We start from the raw sequence: 17,948 nt of genomic DNA on the forward strand, positions 1-17,948 counted from the left end.
AGCAAACGTGAAAAGAATGGAGTGCAACCAGGAACTAAAATAGAAATTGCTGGAAGAACTCAGCAGGTCTGGCAGCATCTGTGGAGAGAAATCAGAGGTTCTGAACTCATGGTTCTGAAGAACTGGACCCTAAACACCAACTGTGATTTCTCCCCACAGATGCTACCAGACTTGCTGACTTTTTTTTTCTAGAAATTGCTGTTTTTGTTTCTGATTTCCACCATTTGCAGTTCTTTTGGTCTTTTGTCTATGGAGTGCAACCAGGCTAGTTTGCAGATTGGATCAGCAGCAGAAAAAAATTATAACAGTCCCTCAGCTGTGCTTTGAAATGGGAAAGGGTTTGCATTGTGAATGGTGAGAAAACGATCACTGAATCCATTGATCACTGCTGGAAGAACACTGTGCAGAGGTATGATAAAGCCTAGTGGGAAGCTTTCAAAGTTAAACAGTAGCCTGACCATTTCTGTCTTAGCCAAGTAACACAGAAGAATTGGAAGACACCCCACAACAATTGCATTGAATCCCTATAGTGTGGATACAGGTCTTTTGGCCCAACAAGTCCACACCAACCCTCTGAAGGGTAACCCACCTAGACCCATTACCCTACCCTATTACTCTACTTTTCCCCTGACTTGTGCATCTAACCTACCCATCCTGAACACGATGGACAATTTAGCACGGCCAATTCAGCTAACCTGCACATCTTTGGACTGTGGGAGGAAACCAGAGCACCTGAAGGAAACCCATGCAGACACTGGGGGAATGTGCAAATTCCAATGGCTCAGTACCCTACAAAAGTCAGGAAGGAGTGGGGCTGGGGGCATTGTGAATAAACAGAACAAAATGAAAGAGAAGCATGGAGTTAAGGCTTGAGACTATCACTGATTAAGAAGTGTCAGATCGTTCTCGTGATACTAACTCAGTTGGGCAGATACTAAACATCTCCAGCAGCACGTCCAGCATTATTGCTTCCCAGTGAAAACAATAAGCATCACCCAACACATAGTTAATATTCTACACAAAAAGAAGAAATAGATTTACAGACTTTTGTTTGAACGAGTTATGTAAAAATATTTGTGCATGTCGCATGCACCAAGGCAAGTACTTCATTAGGGTGTGTAATACATTCAGATTCAAGTCAAGTTGTTGATTCAGATACTTTCTAATCTACTTATTAACGGTTGGTATTCCATAATTCTGGAGCATATGCAACTTGATTCCAGGCCTTTTGACTCAGGGGTAGAGACACTACCACTGAACCAAAACAGCCCTCTGGTGGTGGATTCTTGATACAACATATAATCAGTACATGGTGCATTCTAGATATCACAAATTATTGGAATTGTCATTAATATCCACAACATAAAATGTCTAATTTTTCCATACATATAAATTCTTCTGATCACTTTGGACTTCACCCTTTAGGTCCACATGAATATTTCAGTGCAATAAAAATATATAATTACTTAAGCATATTCTAACTCTGAACTATAATGATGTAATCATGAAAATCTCTTTTCAGATGTTCCCCTCGTGATAAATAACAGACACAATCATTTTTACATTACATTGTCATTGTTAAAATGTACAGCGTGCTTGGTAGTCACATTGGAGATGTAATGCTGAATGTTTTTGCATGACATATTAAATACTTCTCATTTGTGCAGAAGGTGTACTCATGATAGTATAAAATTTTTAAAACACATTGGCAAAACTTCTTTGATTTGAATGGAAATTGCAAAAAAAAATTCAATTTTAGAAGCTGATTTATGCATAAAGGTATTCTATTGAATCAGCTTATCCCTCAACATTGATTCCACTATAGCCCGACTTCATTGTGATACAATCAAATAAGTAAGACTCTACTGCACCCTGGTGTCAAACTAAGAACATGTATTTCAAATGAATGTCACTGCATTAAAAGCAAAAGACCAGCTTGTATTTAACACAGCGCTTTTTATGGACACCAAGCTTTTCAAAGCTTTTTAAAGCTAATTATATAATTTTAAAATGTAGTTACTGCACTAACATAAGAAACATACAGTAAAATCTCACTGTTTGCAATGGATGCATTTCTGGAAAATGTTGCTGTCTGCAACGTTCCGAGAAAACAGTGAAAAGCAAATGCTGGAACTGCAACTGGTAAAAAAAGTACACAGTAAGTATCGTGAGGATAAACAAATTTACAAAAGGGTGGACATACAAAACAGTGCGACTTTACAGTAGCAGCCAATTTGTAAAGAGGAAGCTCATTTAGATGTATAAATCAATCAGGCTGCACCAACATTTATTGTCTGGGCAGTAACTCTGATGAAATGAACAGTGGTCTTCTTTACTGAGAAAGATCTGTCAATGATTACTTGTTGATCAAAACACACCTTTTCCAGATCTCTACAGATGGTTACAGATAACTCGTAATTTAGTTCAATGAAGTAAGTGATGGCACAATTTAGATTGGATTAGATTCCCTACAGTGTGAAAACAGACCCTTCGTTCCAACAAGTCTACACCGAGCCTCCAAAGAGTAACCCACCCAAACCCCTTTTCCCTCTGACTAATGCACCTAATTGACAATTTAAGCATGGCCAATTCACTTAACCTGCACATCTTTGGACTGTGGGAGGAAACCTGAGCACCTGGAGGAAACCCATGCAGACACACAGAGAATGTGCAAACTCCACACAGACAGTCACCAGAAGCTGGAATCGAACCCAGGATCCTGGTGCTGTGAGGCTATTGGGAGGACTAGGGGAAGCAAGTATATAGTTCATGATGCAGTTCTACAATATACAGACACCAAACAGCACACAAACCTGAAGGTTAAAGAACATGCTGAGATAAATAATTAGCACATGAGATGTTGGGCTTCACAAATAGAGATATTGAATATAAAATTTGGAAAATTTATTTAACTTTTATAAAGTTCTGCTTAGGCCACAACTAGAGTGCTGCAGTCAGTTCTAGTCTGAGTAGGATGCCAGGGTCCTTGAAAAGGTGCAGAACAGATTTTCCAGAATGGTCCCAGAGATGAGAGAATTTAGTTGGCTTGGACAATGAGTTTGGAGAAGTTGGAGTTGTCCTCCTTAAATAAAGAAGGTTGACAAGATTTCCACTGGAAGTATACAAGATAATGACAGATTTGCATGAGGTAACAAATAAAAGCTGTTGCCAACTGATGATGTCAGACCTAGGGGAATACAGAATAAATGATCTTGTAAAGAGATAAAGGGAGTTGTGAGGAACACGTTCTTTTAGAGGGAGTAACAATGACCTGAAAATCACTGCCTTCAGGAATGATAGAAGTAAAGGCATTCAACAATTTCAATGTGCGCTTGAGGGGAACATAAAGTCAAACTTTCGGTTATTAACTGAGAGAATGTTTCATGTTTTAAATAAAAGCTTTAACTGGACAAAAATTCAACAAAGCATGTATTAGAAGATTAACATGATTTCATAAATATTCTTTAAGCCCCAAAATTTCAGTAGGACACTCCCTGCTCTATTTTTATTCCCACCAAAGAGTTGCCTTTAGCACTTCAGAATCTACTGATACTCCCCAGGTTTCCCACTTCGCTGAGTTGGCAGGTAGTGATAGGCAGGTATCACCCGGATCAGTGTCTGGACCTAGCTGCTCCCAATATAAACTAATTAATTAGATGAGGGAACTAAATGTAATATTTCCACATTTGCAGATGATGCAAAGCTGAGAGGGAGGTTGAGCTGTTAGGGAGGATGCAGAGATACTTCAGTGTGATTTGATACTATACTGGGTACAGTAGATGAAGTATAATGTGGATAAATATGAAATTATCCACTTCAGTAGCTAAAACTGGAAGGCAGCTTATTATCTAAATTGCAGAAGATTGGAAGAGGGGGAAGTGCAATGAGACCTGGGAGACTTTGTACATAAGTCACTTCAAGTAAATATGCAGGTGGAGAAGGTAAATGGTATGTTGGCCTTCATAATGAAATGACTTGAGAAATGTAACAGGGATGTCTTTCTGCAATTCTACACAGCCTTTGTAATACCACATCTGGCCTCCTGAGCATAAATTTGGTCTCATTATCTGAGGAAGGATGTTCTGGTTATGGAGAGAATTCAATGAAGGTTTCCCTAGAATTCCAGGACTGGCACAGAAATGAGACTGGATCGGTTAAGACTATATTCATGGGAGTTTAGAAGAATGAAGGGGGTTCTCAAACAAACCTATTAAATTCTAACAGTACGATACAGATAAAACACAGATGTTCCTGTTGCCCGGGGAGTCCTGGACCAGGGCTCACAGTATAGGAATTGGGATTGGCCATTCAGGACTGAGATGTGGAGAAATTTATTCATCCATAATGTGGTGATCCTGTGGAATTAACTGCCACAGAAAGCGGTTGAGGCTAAAACATTGACTGTTTTGAGGAAGTAAAGGGATAGGGAGAAAGCAGGAACAGGGCAGTGAGTTGGATGATCAGCCATGATTATACTGAATGGTGGAGAAGGCTCGAATGGCTGAATGGCCTACTCGTGCTTCTATTTTCTGTGCTGGTATATGCCTATGAAAATTTGGGCCCTTTAATGTAACAATGCAAATTATTCTTGTATTTTACTTCCTGCATAACTCATTCAATACTTCACTGCGTCACATAAACCTAGCACTTTTATGAGACCACATAAAATTTCATGTCTGTCTAAATTCCCATTCCTTAATCACAAGCTTGAAGGCTTTAGGACTGGTAGCATAGTCTCTGTAGTTTGAGCGCTTGATGGTGAGAACATAAAAAAAAACAGGAGGAAGAGCAAAGCACATGGCCCCAGGAGCCTACTCCACAGTTCAGTAAGATCATTCAGATCTTCAGCTTCAACTCCAATTCTTAGCCTTTTCTTACATTGATTCCTTGACACGTTGAATGTGTCCCCATCTGTGTCTGCCTTAAAAATATTCAGAGGCGGAGCACTCACAACCTCTGGAAGTGGAGTATTGCAAAAATACGTCCCTTTAAGTGGAATTTTATTTTCTCATCTCAGCTCCTTATCCTGAAACAATGCCCCTGTATTCCAAATTCCTCAGGCAAGGACAAACAACATTGTAGCGTCTATCCTGCCAACTTCCTTCAATGAGTTCGAGTCAACTAAAGGTTGCAAATTTCTTACTATTTTCAAACAATCAGTTCAGGGGATGTGAAAAAGGGCTTAAAGTACATCTTACCATGGAACGGCAGCTCTGGTAGAAATAGTTACGGAAGAAGACAAAGAAAATCAAAGATTGACTCCATGGTTTCAATCACTTCTTTTTCAAAACTGAGAGTCAGAAATATTTCTTTTGCGAGGAAGATCCAGTTGAATTGTTATGGTATTCTTTCCCTTCAAAACAGTGTTCAAACAGATTCCGCTACATCAATTCTTATGACGTGTTCTTTTTAAGAAAAAAACTACCTGAACCCCTAGGTGTCTCTGTTCTACAACAATGCCAGAATCCTACAATTAATTGAATAAGTCCTGAACTTGTTTATTTTACCAAAATGCAACACCTTGCATTTATCCAAACTAAACTGCATCTGCCACTCCTCAGCCCATTGAGCCAATTGATCAAGATCTCTTTGTAATCTTTGATAAACTTCTTCACTGTCTGCTATACCAGTATTATTGGTGTCGCCTGAAAACATATTAACCATGCTTCCTATATCCTCATCCAAATCATTTGTATAAATGAAATGCAAAGGTGGGTCCAGTGCCAATCCCTGAGGAACACCACTGGTGACACGCCTCCAGTCCAATAAACGCTGCACCACCATAGTCTATCTCCTACCATAAAACTAGTTAACCTGGTTGTGGATTACTAAACCAGCAACATTACCATAATGCTATTGCCTCATTGTTGCATACTCCTTTAATGTTGATTGTAAATTAATTATATTCATGTGACCACTGTCCACAATGAAGGCAACTACCTTCCTTCCCACCGTCATCTAAGATGTTACCCACGTCCTCCTTTCCAGGTGCCCTGCACTCAAGCCCTGTGAGTTACCATTATGAAGCAGCCATGTTACTTTTGGGGCACCTTCCTGGAGTCCCAGTAGTGCCCACTCCTGAGCTCAGCCAGTGACTGGAATGAAGGAGCTGCTGGATTGGCTGGCAGATTTGAAGGGTTGGATTTCCTCCCACTGATGGTGGAAGCAACCCATGAAACAAGTTAGCCCATCCAGGACACATTACGGCTAAGAGGTGCTCTTATTTGGAGCTCGATATACTCTAACAAACTTTCTTTCTAGTGACAGGGAATGAGCAGTCTGCCTCCTGTTAATGACTTATTAGCTCAGTTTTGCTGGTCAAAGCTACGCCAATTTTAGCAACGTTTCCAATTGTTCATTCAAAATCAGCTTTAGTATCAGTAATCCTCATTATTTAACATTATCTTCTTCTCTCCATCACACCACAGAACCTCTATCTTGTTCATTTATCCCCTTGCTCTTTTCTTGCACTCTGCACTTGCTTAAAGCCTAAGCATTGCCAATTCCAATGGAAGTTCTTCACCCTGAAATGTTACCACTGTTTCTCTAACCAAAGACGCTGTCAAACCTTTTATTTTCAACATTTTCTGTTTTGATTCCAGATGCCCATATTTTGCTTTTGTATCATTGATAAGAAACTGGTCAGGTGATAACAGCTAAGTTCATACTCCTGGATAGCAGCCATGCATCAACAGCTGACTATACACACAAATTTTTACCAAAGAAACAAAGCAATAAAATATTATGAAATAAACAGACTGTAACTTTCTGATTCACTATGTTCTGTAAAAAAGATAACGAGAAGTAATGGGAAAAACACTCAAAGGATATTACAAACCATCACTATTTAAATGTACTGAGTTACCAATATTGAATTCACCTGGAATGAAATATGCTCAATCATCAAATATTCCAGAGCAAACACTGACATTAAATGTTTATGACACCACATATGTGTTTTTAAACTTAGTTCTATCTCAAACACAAGCAAATATTGAATTCAGACATTGTATTCATAAAACACACTATATTTTGTCAATATTCAGACTGAAATACGCATCTTTCCTTGACAATCTCAGGTACAAAGGAAATGCCTAAATGATTGCACATTTAGATCAAAGCTGTAATAAGCATCTATTGTGGCTCAGTACTGCCTGTCAAAGCCAGGGGTTTAATTCATTGTCACTTCTCTTCCAGAGGTTCCCAGCTTTGGTCACCCAGCTTGTGCTGAGTTAGCCACTTCCAGCCACATAGCAAAATGGGCATGAAAACTCACTTCAGCATTCCAAGGCAAAAAGAAGGGAAAGAAAATGACAGAGAAGCAGCTTCTGATCACTACCCAGTAACCATTCCTGCAAGTGCATAATTACACCATAAGGTCAACACATACACTGACTTAACCTATTCATGAAGAAGACATAAGGAGGTTGCAGAGAGGTTTCAATGCTTTGAATGAATAGGCAAAAATCTGGCAGATGGAATATAATGTGAGAAAATGTAAGTTGCTTACTGTAGCAGGAAGGATGGAAAAACAGACTATTACTTAAGTGGAGAATAACTGCAGAATTCCAAGGTGCAGAGGGATTTAGCTATTTTAGCACAGGTCACAAAAGGTCACTACAGATACAGCATATAAGGTAAGAAGGCGAATGAAATTCTCTCCTTTATTATGAAAGAAATTGATCATAGAAGTATGCATGTTATACTACAGTTTTACAGGGTATTAGATTGCATCCTGAATACTATCTGCAGTTTTTGTTTCTTTATTAACAGCAGGATGCATACGTATTGGACACAGTCCAAAGGAGATTTACTAGATTCATACTTGAAACGAGTGGCTTGACATAGGAGGACAGGTTAGACAGATTGGGCTTGTTTCCACTGGTGGGAGACTAGTGAGGGGTGATTTGATTGAAAGGTGTAAGATCCTGAATGGTTCCAACAAGGCAGATTGGGAAAGGATATTACTTCTTGTGGGTGAGTCCAGAACTAGGGGACACTGTACTAAAATCAGAAGTTGTCCTTTTAGGAGTAGATAAGGAAAATGTCCTTCTCTCACATGGCTGTGTGACTTTGCAACTCTCTGCTTCAGAACACAAAAACAAGGAGCAGGAGTAAGCAATTTAGTCCCTCCAGTCTACTCCACAATTTAATATGATCATGCTTGATCTCATCCCAGCTCAAAATTCACGTTCTTGCCCCCTCCCCATAACTCTAACTTTTAAAAAGCTCCCAGTGTCCACTATCTGGGGTACTGAAGTCCACAGATTCATGACACCTTGAGAGAAGTAATTCTTCCAAATTTTGGTTTTAAATCTGCCACCACTTATCCAAAAACTATGACCTCTCAGTCTAGATTACCCGTCAAGGGGAAACATTGATCTACTCTGTCAATCCCCTTTAGTTTCTTATATACCTCAATTAGATCTCCTCTCATCATACTAACCTGCTCAATCTCTCCTCTCAAGACATGCCTTTCATTTCTGGAATTAATCTAGTGAATCATCTTTGAACTGCCTCCAATGCAATTATATCCTCCATCAAGTTAGGGTACCAAAACTAAACTACATAAGCACTCCAGGTGCAGTCTTATCAATATTTTGTATGATTGTAACAAAACTTCAGTTCTTTAAACTTGACTTATTTTGCAATAAATGCCAAAATTCCATTTGCTCTCCTTACCTGCTGTACCTACATACTCACTTCGTGCGACTCAAGCACAAGGACACCCAGATCTTTGCATAGTTTGACATTTCTCTCCATTTTGATTAACAAGTTGCCTTTTTATTCTTCAGACCAAAATGGATAAGCTCACATTTCATTTATATTAAAATTTATCCGCCACATGTTGGGTGCATTTATCTATCTACACCCATTTGTATACTTCTCATTTCTTCATTGCAACTTACTATCCCACCTATTTCAGTGTCATCTGCAAATCTGGCGATAGTAAATTTAAGTCAATAATATAAATCGTAGATAGTTGGGGCCTTAAAAGACTGAACCCCGCTGCACCCTGCTAGTTACAGAATGGCAACCAGAGAAAAACCCATTTATCCCAATCCTATGCTTTCTGTCGGTTATTCAATCATCTATACAGATCAATATTTAGCCCCATGTGATCTCACCCTGTGCATTAATCATTTGTGCATCACTTTTTCAATTGCCCTTTGAAAGTACAGACAGACTACATCTATAGGAATCCCATTTTCCCATTCTTCTTGTTACATCTTCAAAGAACTCTAGAAAATTAGTAAAATATGATTTACCCTTCATAGTCCATCAAGAATCAGCATGGTTTTGTGTTTTGACTTTCCAAATATCCCATTAATACTTTCTTAATAATGGATTCCAACAATGGCCCAATGACAGATGTTAAACTATTTGGTCTGTTGTTTCCTACTTGGTGTGTGAACCACTGCCACCATTTCATCCTTTTGGAATTAGGGAATATGTGTGAATTTTTCAATTCCACTGGAACCTTGCCCACATCCATGGATCTTTCAACTATTGTAATCAGTTGAACCATTATTTCTTCCTTTAAGACTCAAGAATATAGGCCATCAGGCCCTGGGAACTTGCTTACTTTCAGTCTCAATAGTTTTTGCAGTTGTGTCTCCCTAGCGATGGTGATTGTTTTAAGTTCTTCCTTTTCTATAACCTCCATTACTATTGGGATAGTTTCAACTATCTACGATTGGGATTGTTTCAAGATATACCACCACTAAACTAAGGCAAATTATTGATTTAGCATCTCTGCCATTTCGGTAGTCCCCATTATTAACTCCACAGTCTAGTCCTCTAAAGGACCAACATTCACTTTAGCTCCTGTCTTCCTTTTTTATACAGAAACTTTTGCTATTGGTTCCTTTTCTTGTAAGACGAGTTTGCTTTCACAATTAATCTTAGCTCTGTTTATTTTTTTTTTATTAAGGCCTTGTTGGTCTTCAAATGTTTCCCAATCCTCCAGCCTGCCACTGCCCTTTGCAATCTGGTACACCTTAGTTTTTACCCATTTGTTATCTTTAACCTCCTTGCTTAGCCATGGATGCTTTCTCCCCCATTTACAATTTTTCTTTCTCTCCGTAATTTTTTTTTTTAAAAGTTGGAAGGAATTAATTTCTCCTTAAATGTCTGCCACTGTTTATCAACTGTCCTACCTTTTAGTCTTTCTGCCCAGTCCACTTAGGCCCTCATCTCCATGACCACAGGTTAAAGGAGGTAGATCAGAATGTGAAATTTGATGCACAAACAAATCAGCCATGACCTTTGTTAAACACTCGAACACTATTGTGGGATGTAATTTTCTCAACCTCAAACTGAATTTGAAGTTCCAGCATGCTGTGATCACTCTTCCTTTGAAAAGCCTTCACAATTAGATCATTAATTGATCCCAAGTTGACAGAGATCAGGCTACTAAACATTTTTTATGGCAGAGGTAGACGGATTCTTGTTAGGCAAGGGGACCAGAGGTAGATCAGAATGTGGAAATTGATACACAAACAAATCAGCCACGATTTTACTGCATGGTGGACCAGGATCGAGGGGCCAACAGGTCCATTTTGAATCCTATTTAACATACTGATATGTAATTTGAGAACTATATGATTGAGTATGTACTGACACTTAGCTTTGGATATGAAAAGTAACTGCTTGAGCAATGAAGTATCAGTGAACTGGAGTTATCAAGAGAACACAATCCAAAACATTATTCTCAGGTGAGGAGAGGCAAGATTGAACATACAAACATAGGAGCAAGGTATGAGAGTAGGCCACTCAATCCTTTGAGGCTGCTTTGCTATTCAATAAGGTCATGGCTGATCTGATTTTAACCTTAACTCCATATCTCTGCATAGTCCCGATAATCTTTCATCCCCTTGGTAATCAAGAATCTATCTATCCCAACCTGAAGATTCTGCATCCACTGCCTTTTGAGGAATCATATTCCAAACATTCACAACCCTCAGAAAGAAGAAAAAAGTTCCTTCATCTCTTCTTTAGATTGGGACTTCTTTCTTTCAACATTCTTCAAGTCAAGTTCCCTCAGGATTTTATATATTTCAATTAAGTCAGCTTTGACTCTTCTAAACTCCATAGAAGACGGAGGAAGATTTAAAATGTATATTTATAAATTAAATACAGCCTGTATTTTACAATTTCATGTGAATTTATAATCCACACTATTCACTAATCTCATCCACTTTGTGGCATTATTCCTGAAGATACAGTCCCCAGCATTTACTCTTATGGACACTGGTCTATAATTGGAAAACTAGAAGTGTGCATTACTTTACCTAAATCAATTACAAAGCCACCACTTACATATAAAATGTTCGTGATTTTGGCAGTTCAACTGACAATTGAGCATTGTTGTATATTCAACTGAGGAGTTAAGTGCCTCAATGCTATTTGTATCTCGGCGTAATTACTGGCCTGAGACTTTTGAGAAAGACAACACTAATGAGACACAATCATTCCCTTTGTCATCAATGATTAGAGGTCTTCTGTAAGAACTAATTTGAATGTTGGGTCATGCTTCAGATCTGTCTGGCATACAGTTGCTTACAAGCTATTTCCTATAATTTTGTGAGCTGACGAAGTATTGGACTTCGAACAGATTTAGATTTCAAAAGCAAATATGTTGAGTTTATCTGGGTTCTTTAAACCTTAAATGTCCACTGATTAATGGGAAAATCAGAATAATTTGAATACATCCACTATAAAGAGTGAAGACTGTATAATGACAGAACAGGAAGTGGAAATAAAGTGCTGTGGTCATTATAAAGAAGCATCACAAAGTTTCCTCTTTTAGTTCTTTATCTTGCATTTCATCAATTTTCTCTCTTTTTAACTCTGAGCTATTTTTTCATTGAAGGCACTGATTTCAAATGTCATACAACTTTACTATTGTCTGCAATCAGTAGGTAGCTCCACCAAGTGCCATTGTCAATGTTTGAGTTCAGATAGTGAGCATTACTGTGAACTAATCCTGTCCTCACTCAGCATCCTTGGACACACAGTAAATTAATTGCAGAAAAATACAGATGACAGATTTTCTCTTTCTTAAATGTGAATTCATCTAAAGCTGAATTCATCTTACTGAGAAGTGATCTGAGATTTAATCAGCCCAATTTAGCTATTTGGCTGGCTCCACAAGTTGATAACGTTAGGAACTTCCTAACCATTTACTCATTTTTGAGAGTTCTGTTTGGAAACAGCCAGGATACCTTGAGGCTTAATCCAATTGCGTGTTAACATGTAAACTAGAACTATTTACTGACATACAAACATGCACTTCTTTTTATTTAGCTTTATTCAAGTCTTGCAAGCTTTCTTTCCTTATCTCCTTTGATGCATGTTCAACCCTCTCCTGCTCCATCTAACTCTTCCCTTGTTTAAAAGGTTCACTGTATCCTTATATTTAATTTCCTCATGCTCAAAAGCTTTCGTATATCCTATTAAATCATATGTAATTTTAAAAAAGTCAATCATTAAGCAGGAAGTCATTTTTAAAAAATGTTGTTCTGAATCAGCAGTCCTCCAAATCCTCCTTCTAGTGGGTTGGTTCATAAATAGGGTTTGAACATTTCCATATGTAATTCTAATACTTGCTCAGTTGGCAAGACATGCCCATGTTCTTACTCACTGCACCAAAAGGCTTATCAGAACATTAACTTTTCTGGTCATCTGTTTGGCTGTGGATTTAATCACAAATTACTAAATTTGTAATGCTTCGGGACCTGTGGTGACTTGAATCCAAGTTCCTTTATATTCACATACAAACACTTTAAGAATTGGAAGTGGAATTTTCTTGACTGACAGACAGGAAAGTGAATTAATTGCTTGCTTTTCCAGCTGTTACTATATTGCAATCTCAAATGATTTTCATCCTGCCAAGGCAAATATTGACTGACTAGAACTTACAATCTTCTTCAAATATGCACTGAGAAAAAAACACTTTGTAAATATATGCCAATTTGTAAGCAAATATGTTCAACATTTTCATATTCCAAAAGTGGGACAGTCTCCTTCTTTGATGATTCTTGAAGTGCTAGGTTCATACAACCTGTTATTACCCAGATCCATCATTTCAAAACCTGTGCTGATCGATTAACGTCTGCCCCTTTGGCCAAGTGAACAATTCAGGCATCATCATTCTCCCAGGCTTCTGACCAAGTTAAGGGCTTGCTAGGCCACTTATAATAGCGACAAATAACCTTCCTCCTTATTGCGGAAGACAAGCCTAGGCGGGTTTCTGTTCGATTATTATCCAAAAACAGGTGGTCTTAAGGTAAGCAGAGAGAATGGGGAAAGATGACATCTTGTTGAATCACTGCCTCTTCAATCAGCGCGTCTGTTCCCCAGTGCTGCTTGCTCGTTTAGGTGAATATAGTGACAGAATTAGGATTTCAACTACATTTCCTCCATTCAAGGTGCTGATGGAGGGAAGGATAATAAAGGGAGGGCATTCTGAGCCCTATTGGCAGCAAGAGCATGGATTATTATAACTCTGCGATAGGAAAACAGGGAAACCTTTTTTGGAGTCCTTCTCTCATCTGTTGCATGGTTAGAAGGTTCTTTCAGTACTCAATTAAAATCTCTTGCCAATTCATTTAGTGGAGGTAGCTTTGTCCCATAACAATGCTGATGAGTGGACACTGCAACACCACACCAAAGAACTGGTGGACTCCCACTGGAGAATGCCAAGATCTCAGGAATCCTTCCTAGTATACCCAGGAAATGGATCAATGTCACGGCATGGTCAGGCCTGGGGGCAAAACTCTCATTAACCCGGTGATGATGCTGCACCTTTAATAAGGTTATTTTGCCCGTGGTGTTTTTTCAAGATATGTCATAAAGGCAGAGGTTCCGCTATGTCTGGATGTATCTACTTGAAAAGGCTTTTAAAGTTTTTTTTTTGAAACACATGTACAATGACAGTGTTGTGGCTGGTTCTCCCAGTCCAGGGTTTTTTCTGGTTTGGTTTTAGTTTTTGGCTGGGGACCCAAAGAAACGGCTCTATGCTGATTCTCTCTCTTTGCGATCTCTCCCCTCTAAGAACCTGTGTTTGAATTTACTTTTTTGCCAAGGGGTGTTATGGAATGTTACAGGAAATCGGAACAGCTCTTTGTTAAGTTGTGTCTTTGTGTTGGTTGGGTTTTCAAATTGTTATGCTATTCTAAATTTGGTTTTCTTTTGTTCATGTGTGTAAATAAGTCCTGTTTTGTTTAAAACCGGAGTGGTTTGACCAGCTGCGTTGCCCCTGGAATATTCACCTTACATCAGCTTAAAACAACAAGAAAAGTTAGGTTCTTGGCTACTTTCTTAAAATGTTTTGAGGGGTGTCTGGCCTGGACCATAACCACCCTAACTTAATTCAGGCAGCATTCCAACATCAAGAAAAATATTTCACCCTCAAAACAACCTCTGCCATCTTTCAAAAATGAGACAGATGAAAATACAATTAACCGCTATATGATATATCAGGAAAGAGTATGACGAGCAACTAAATCAATTGAGATTCATGCAATAAGCACAAGATTATTCTTTTAAAACAGAAAATTTCATGGTAAAGCCATTGTTAAATTAACTATAATGAATAATGGAGCCAACAACGGCTTCTTGATCCCCTTCATATCAGAAGCACTATCCTTTCAAGTAAGAAGGAAAGTGAGTAAGTTTGTTCTTACTGGCTCCGATGATTTAGAAGAAGGTAACAAGATAGACAATATGCAGATAATCTGGAAAATTGCCCCGAGGAACAAGCCATAACGCAAGACATTGTCAAAAAAGGTTGGTTCCGGAATTTCTGGAGGAGACAGATCAAATTCGCTGGCCATTCTTCTGCTGTGATCCTGAATTATGGTTTGTCTTTCTGGACGTGCTTCACAATTGTTTCTAATGGAGTTTTTTTTGTCACACTGCGTATCTAAGGGGGAAAAGTCAGAAAACAGAGAAGTGCATGATTAGTGGGGGGGGGGGAGATTGTAACCTAAAAACATTTATAAAATTCATACCCAGTTTTCTCTTAAAATTCACATATTGAGTTAATTTGATGTATACATTTTCCATGGACAATCACCTAATGACATTCAGTCAATTGTTGTGTGTCCATTACCAGATTTCATTTCTCCATTGAACAGTTCATGATTTTTTTCTTTTTGCACCTCCATAAACACATTTTTTGTAAAACCCTTGATTTACTGCAAAATATTAGACAAGGAGCTTATGGGAATCCAGAAATATTTGCACAGTCATAGAGTCATATAGCACGGATATAGACTCTTCGGTCCAACTTGTCTGCACCAACCAGATATCCCAATCTGATCTAGTTCTATTTGCCAGCATTTGGCCACATTCCTCTAAGCCCTTCCTGTTCATATACCCATCCAGATGCCCTTTAAATGTTGTAATTGTACGCACCTCCATCACTCACTCTGGCAGCTTGTTCCATGCATGCTCCACCCTCTGCATGAAAAGGTTCTCAGGTTCTTTTTAAATCTTTCCCCTCTCACCTTCAACCTATGTCTTCTAGTTTTGGACTCCCATATCCTAAGAAAATGACCTGGGCTATTTACCCCTTCCATGCCCCTAATGATTTTATAAACCTCTACAATGTCACCCTTCTGCCTCCAAATGCATAGGGGAAAAAGGCCAGAGTCTATTCAGCCTCTCCCTATAACTCAAAAACCCTCCAGTCTTGGCAACATCTATGTACAGGGGGCCTCAATTATCCAGCGTTCAATTAACTGAATTTCAGATTACCCAAACAAGATCTCAAAGTCCCAATGTTTGGCTAACAATGTTATCCAGCATTTGATTATCCGACATTCGATTAACCGAATGAAATACTTCACACCCATGTCCTTTGGTTAATCAAGGTTCCTCATCAATATCCTGTACAGTTGCAACATGACATCCCAACTCCTGTACTCAATGTTCTGATGATTGAAGGCAAGCATACCAAAAAACCTTCTTCACCATCCTGTCTACCTGCGATTCCACATTCAAGTAAATATGAATCTGCATCCCCTAATGTCTCTTTGTTTGGTAACACTCCCCAGAGACCTACCATTAATTGTATAAGTCCTGTCCTAAATTTGCCTCACCAAAATGCAACACCTCACATTTATCTAAATTAAACTCCATTTGCCTCTCCTCGGCTCACTGGTCCATCTAATTACGGTTCTGTTGTCCACTACACCACCTATTTTGTCCACTACACCTTCTGCAAACGTACTAACCATACCTTTTATATAAAAGATTTGGATGTGAATATGGATGATGAAAAGCAGTGGACCCAGCACTGATCCTTGTGGCACACTGCTGTCACAGGACTCCAGTCCAAAAAGCCACCTCCACCACAACTTTCAAGCCAACTTTGTGTCCAATTGACTGGTTCCAGGATTCCATGTGCTCTAACCTTACTAACCAGTCTACCATGCAGAACTTTGTCGAAAACTTTGCTGATGTCCACACAGACAGACAATGTCTACCACTCCGCCTTCATCACGTTGCTTACAGAAGTAAAGTTTGAAAAGCAGTATTAAGTTTAAAGATTTCTCTGTCTCCTTTTACTGAATTGTGCAACTTATCTCTCCAAATGGATAAAAAAATGGCATTGGGAGCAAATATCCATGCTTGCAGTCTGCACCCCTAATGGATGACACACCAATTCAGCAATATGCACTCAGCAGAACAATACAGCAGTAAATTTGATTCAAAACAATAGTGTCATTCATTTCTGAACACAGGAAATTCCTCATTCATTTGGAAATTAAAAGGAAATGATGCTGTAGTAGCAATACTACTGGACTAGTAGTAATCTAGAAACATAGAGGAATTTTCTGGGGACATTGGTTTGAATCCCACCATGGCAAATGGTGAGGTTTAAAATCAAGGAACATTTGGAATAAAAAGCGAGTCTAATGTACTACATGAAGTTAGGATATAAAATCTGTCATCCTAACCTGGTTGAACCAACATGTGACTCCAGACTCTCAGCAATGCAGTTAATTCTGAACTACCCTCTGTGTATTTCAAGTTGAACAATAAGTACTGATGCCCACATCCCATTAACCTTTTAAACATTCAGTTGTTGGAAGTGATATAAATTTCACAGTAACCAACAAAATGGAATTGCATGACAAGATTTCATATTTTAGGACTTCTAGTGTGAAAAACAAATTAAAGCCAACATCAACTGAACAATTCGTAGTAGGCATCTATTACACTAAACTACAAAAAACGATATTGTGCCCATTAACTAACACAACTAAAACCATTTATACATCACAGCCTGAGAAGAAATGTAGTCTTTTGTACAAAGTTCCAAGCTCCTTCCAACTTTAACAGCAGCTTCTCCCCAAGAGTGAATCTTCCAGGGTCCTTTTAAATAAAGTACTCTCATGCAACCTTCTGAAAATAATTAAATGATCTTTCAGTAATTAGGTCACTGGCAACTCCTCAGTTTTTTAAACTCAAAAGGTTTTGATTCTTTCAACCAGGAATACGTCCTCACCAACACTCAGCGTGTTGGATAACCCCCCCCAAAAAAATCTCTTGCTTCAGCTTTCAGCACCAGATATGGGTGAGTCTTCTTCCCAGATCTCTCTTGTTGAATGACTCGGAAGTGATATGACTCCATTTGGCAGTCAGTATGATAGCCAGAGGCGCCCTGTAGGCACTAGAATGAAGAGTCATTGAAGCTCTATGGTCAGTTTGATTTAATCTAATGTATAGCAGCTGTATAGAGTTGGATATGGAAAAATGACCTTTGGCCATTTGATATAAATGTTTTCCTTTTTTTTTTGAGATGTACATTTCTTTACTGTGTGTTTCACTTTTTAGAATTACTTCCCAAACGATCTTTGCACTGATTCCTTGCTGGGATACAGGTGTGGAGTAAATCAGTTTTAATAAGCTTGGAAAGATGCTTGCATGAGTGT

The 17,948-nt window shown here is 38.6% G+C and overlaps 1 protein-coding gene across 1 annotated transcript in view; it reads right to left on the reverse strand.

Moving 5' to 3' along the window:
- The window catches only part of manbal (mannosidase beta like), a 50,714-nt gene that overhangs the window by 18,957 nt on the left and 13,809 nt on the right, over positions 1 to 17,948 (reverse strand). Inside the window, exon 2 of the mRNA XM_072556444.1 lies at positions 14,691 to 14,929. Within this exon, the coding sequence (XP_072412545.1) occupies positions 14,691 to 14,929 (239 nt within the window). The remainder of the gene's footprint in view (positions 1 to 14,690; positions 14,930 to 17,948) is intronic.

Source organism: Chiloscyllium punctatum, chromosome 37 (genome assembly GCF_047496795.1).
Source record: "Chiloscyllium punctatum isolate Juve2018m chromosome 37, sChiPun1.3, whole genome shotgun sequence".
Lineage (NCBI taxonomy): Eukaryota > Metazoa > Chordata > Chondrichthyes > Orectolobiformes > Hemiscylliidae > Chiloscyllium > Chiloscyllium punctatum.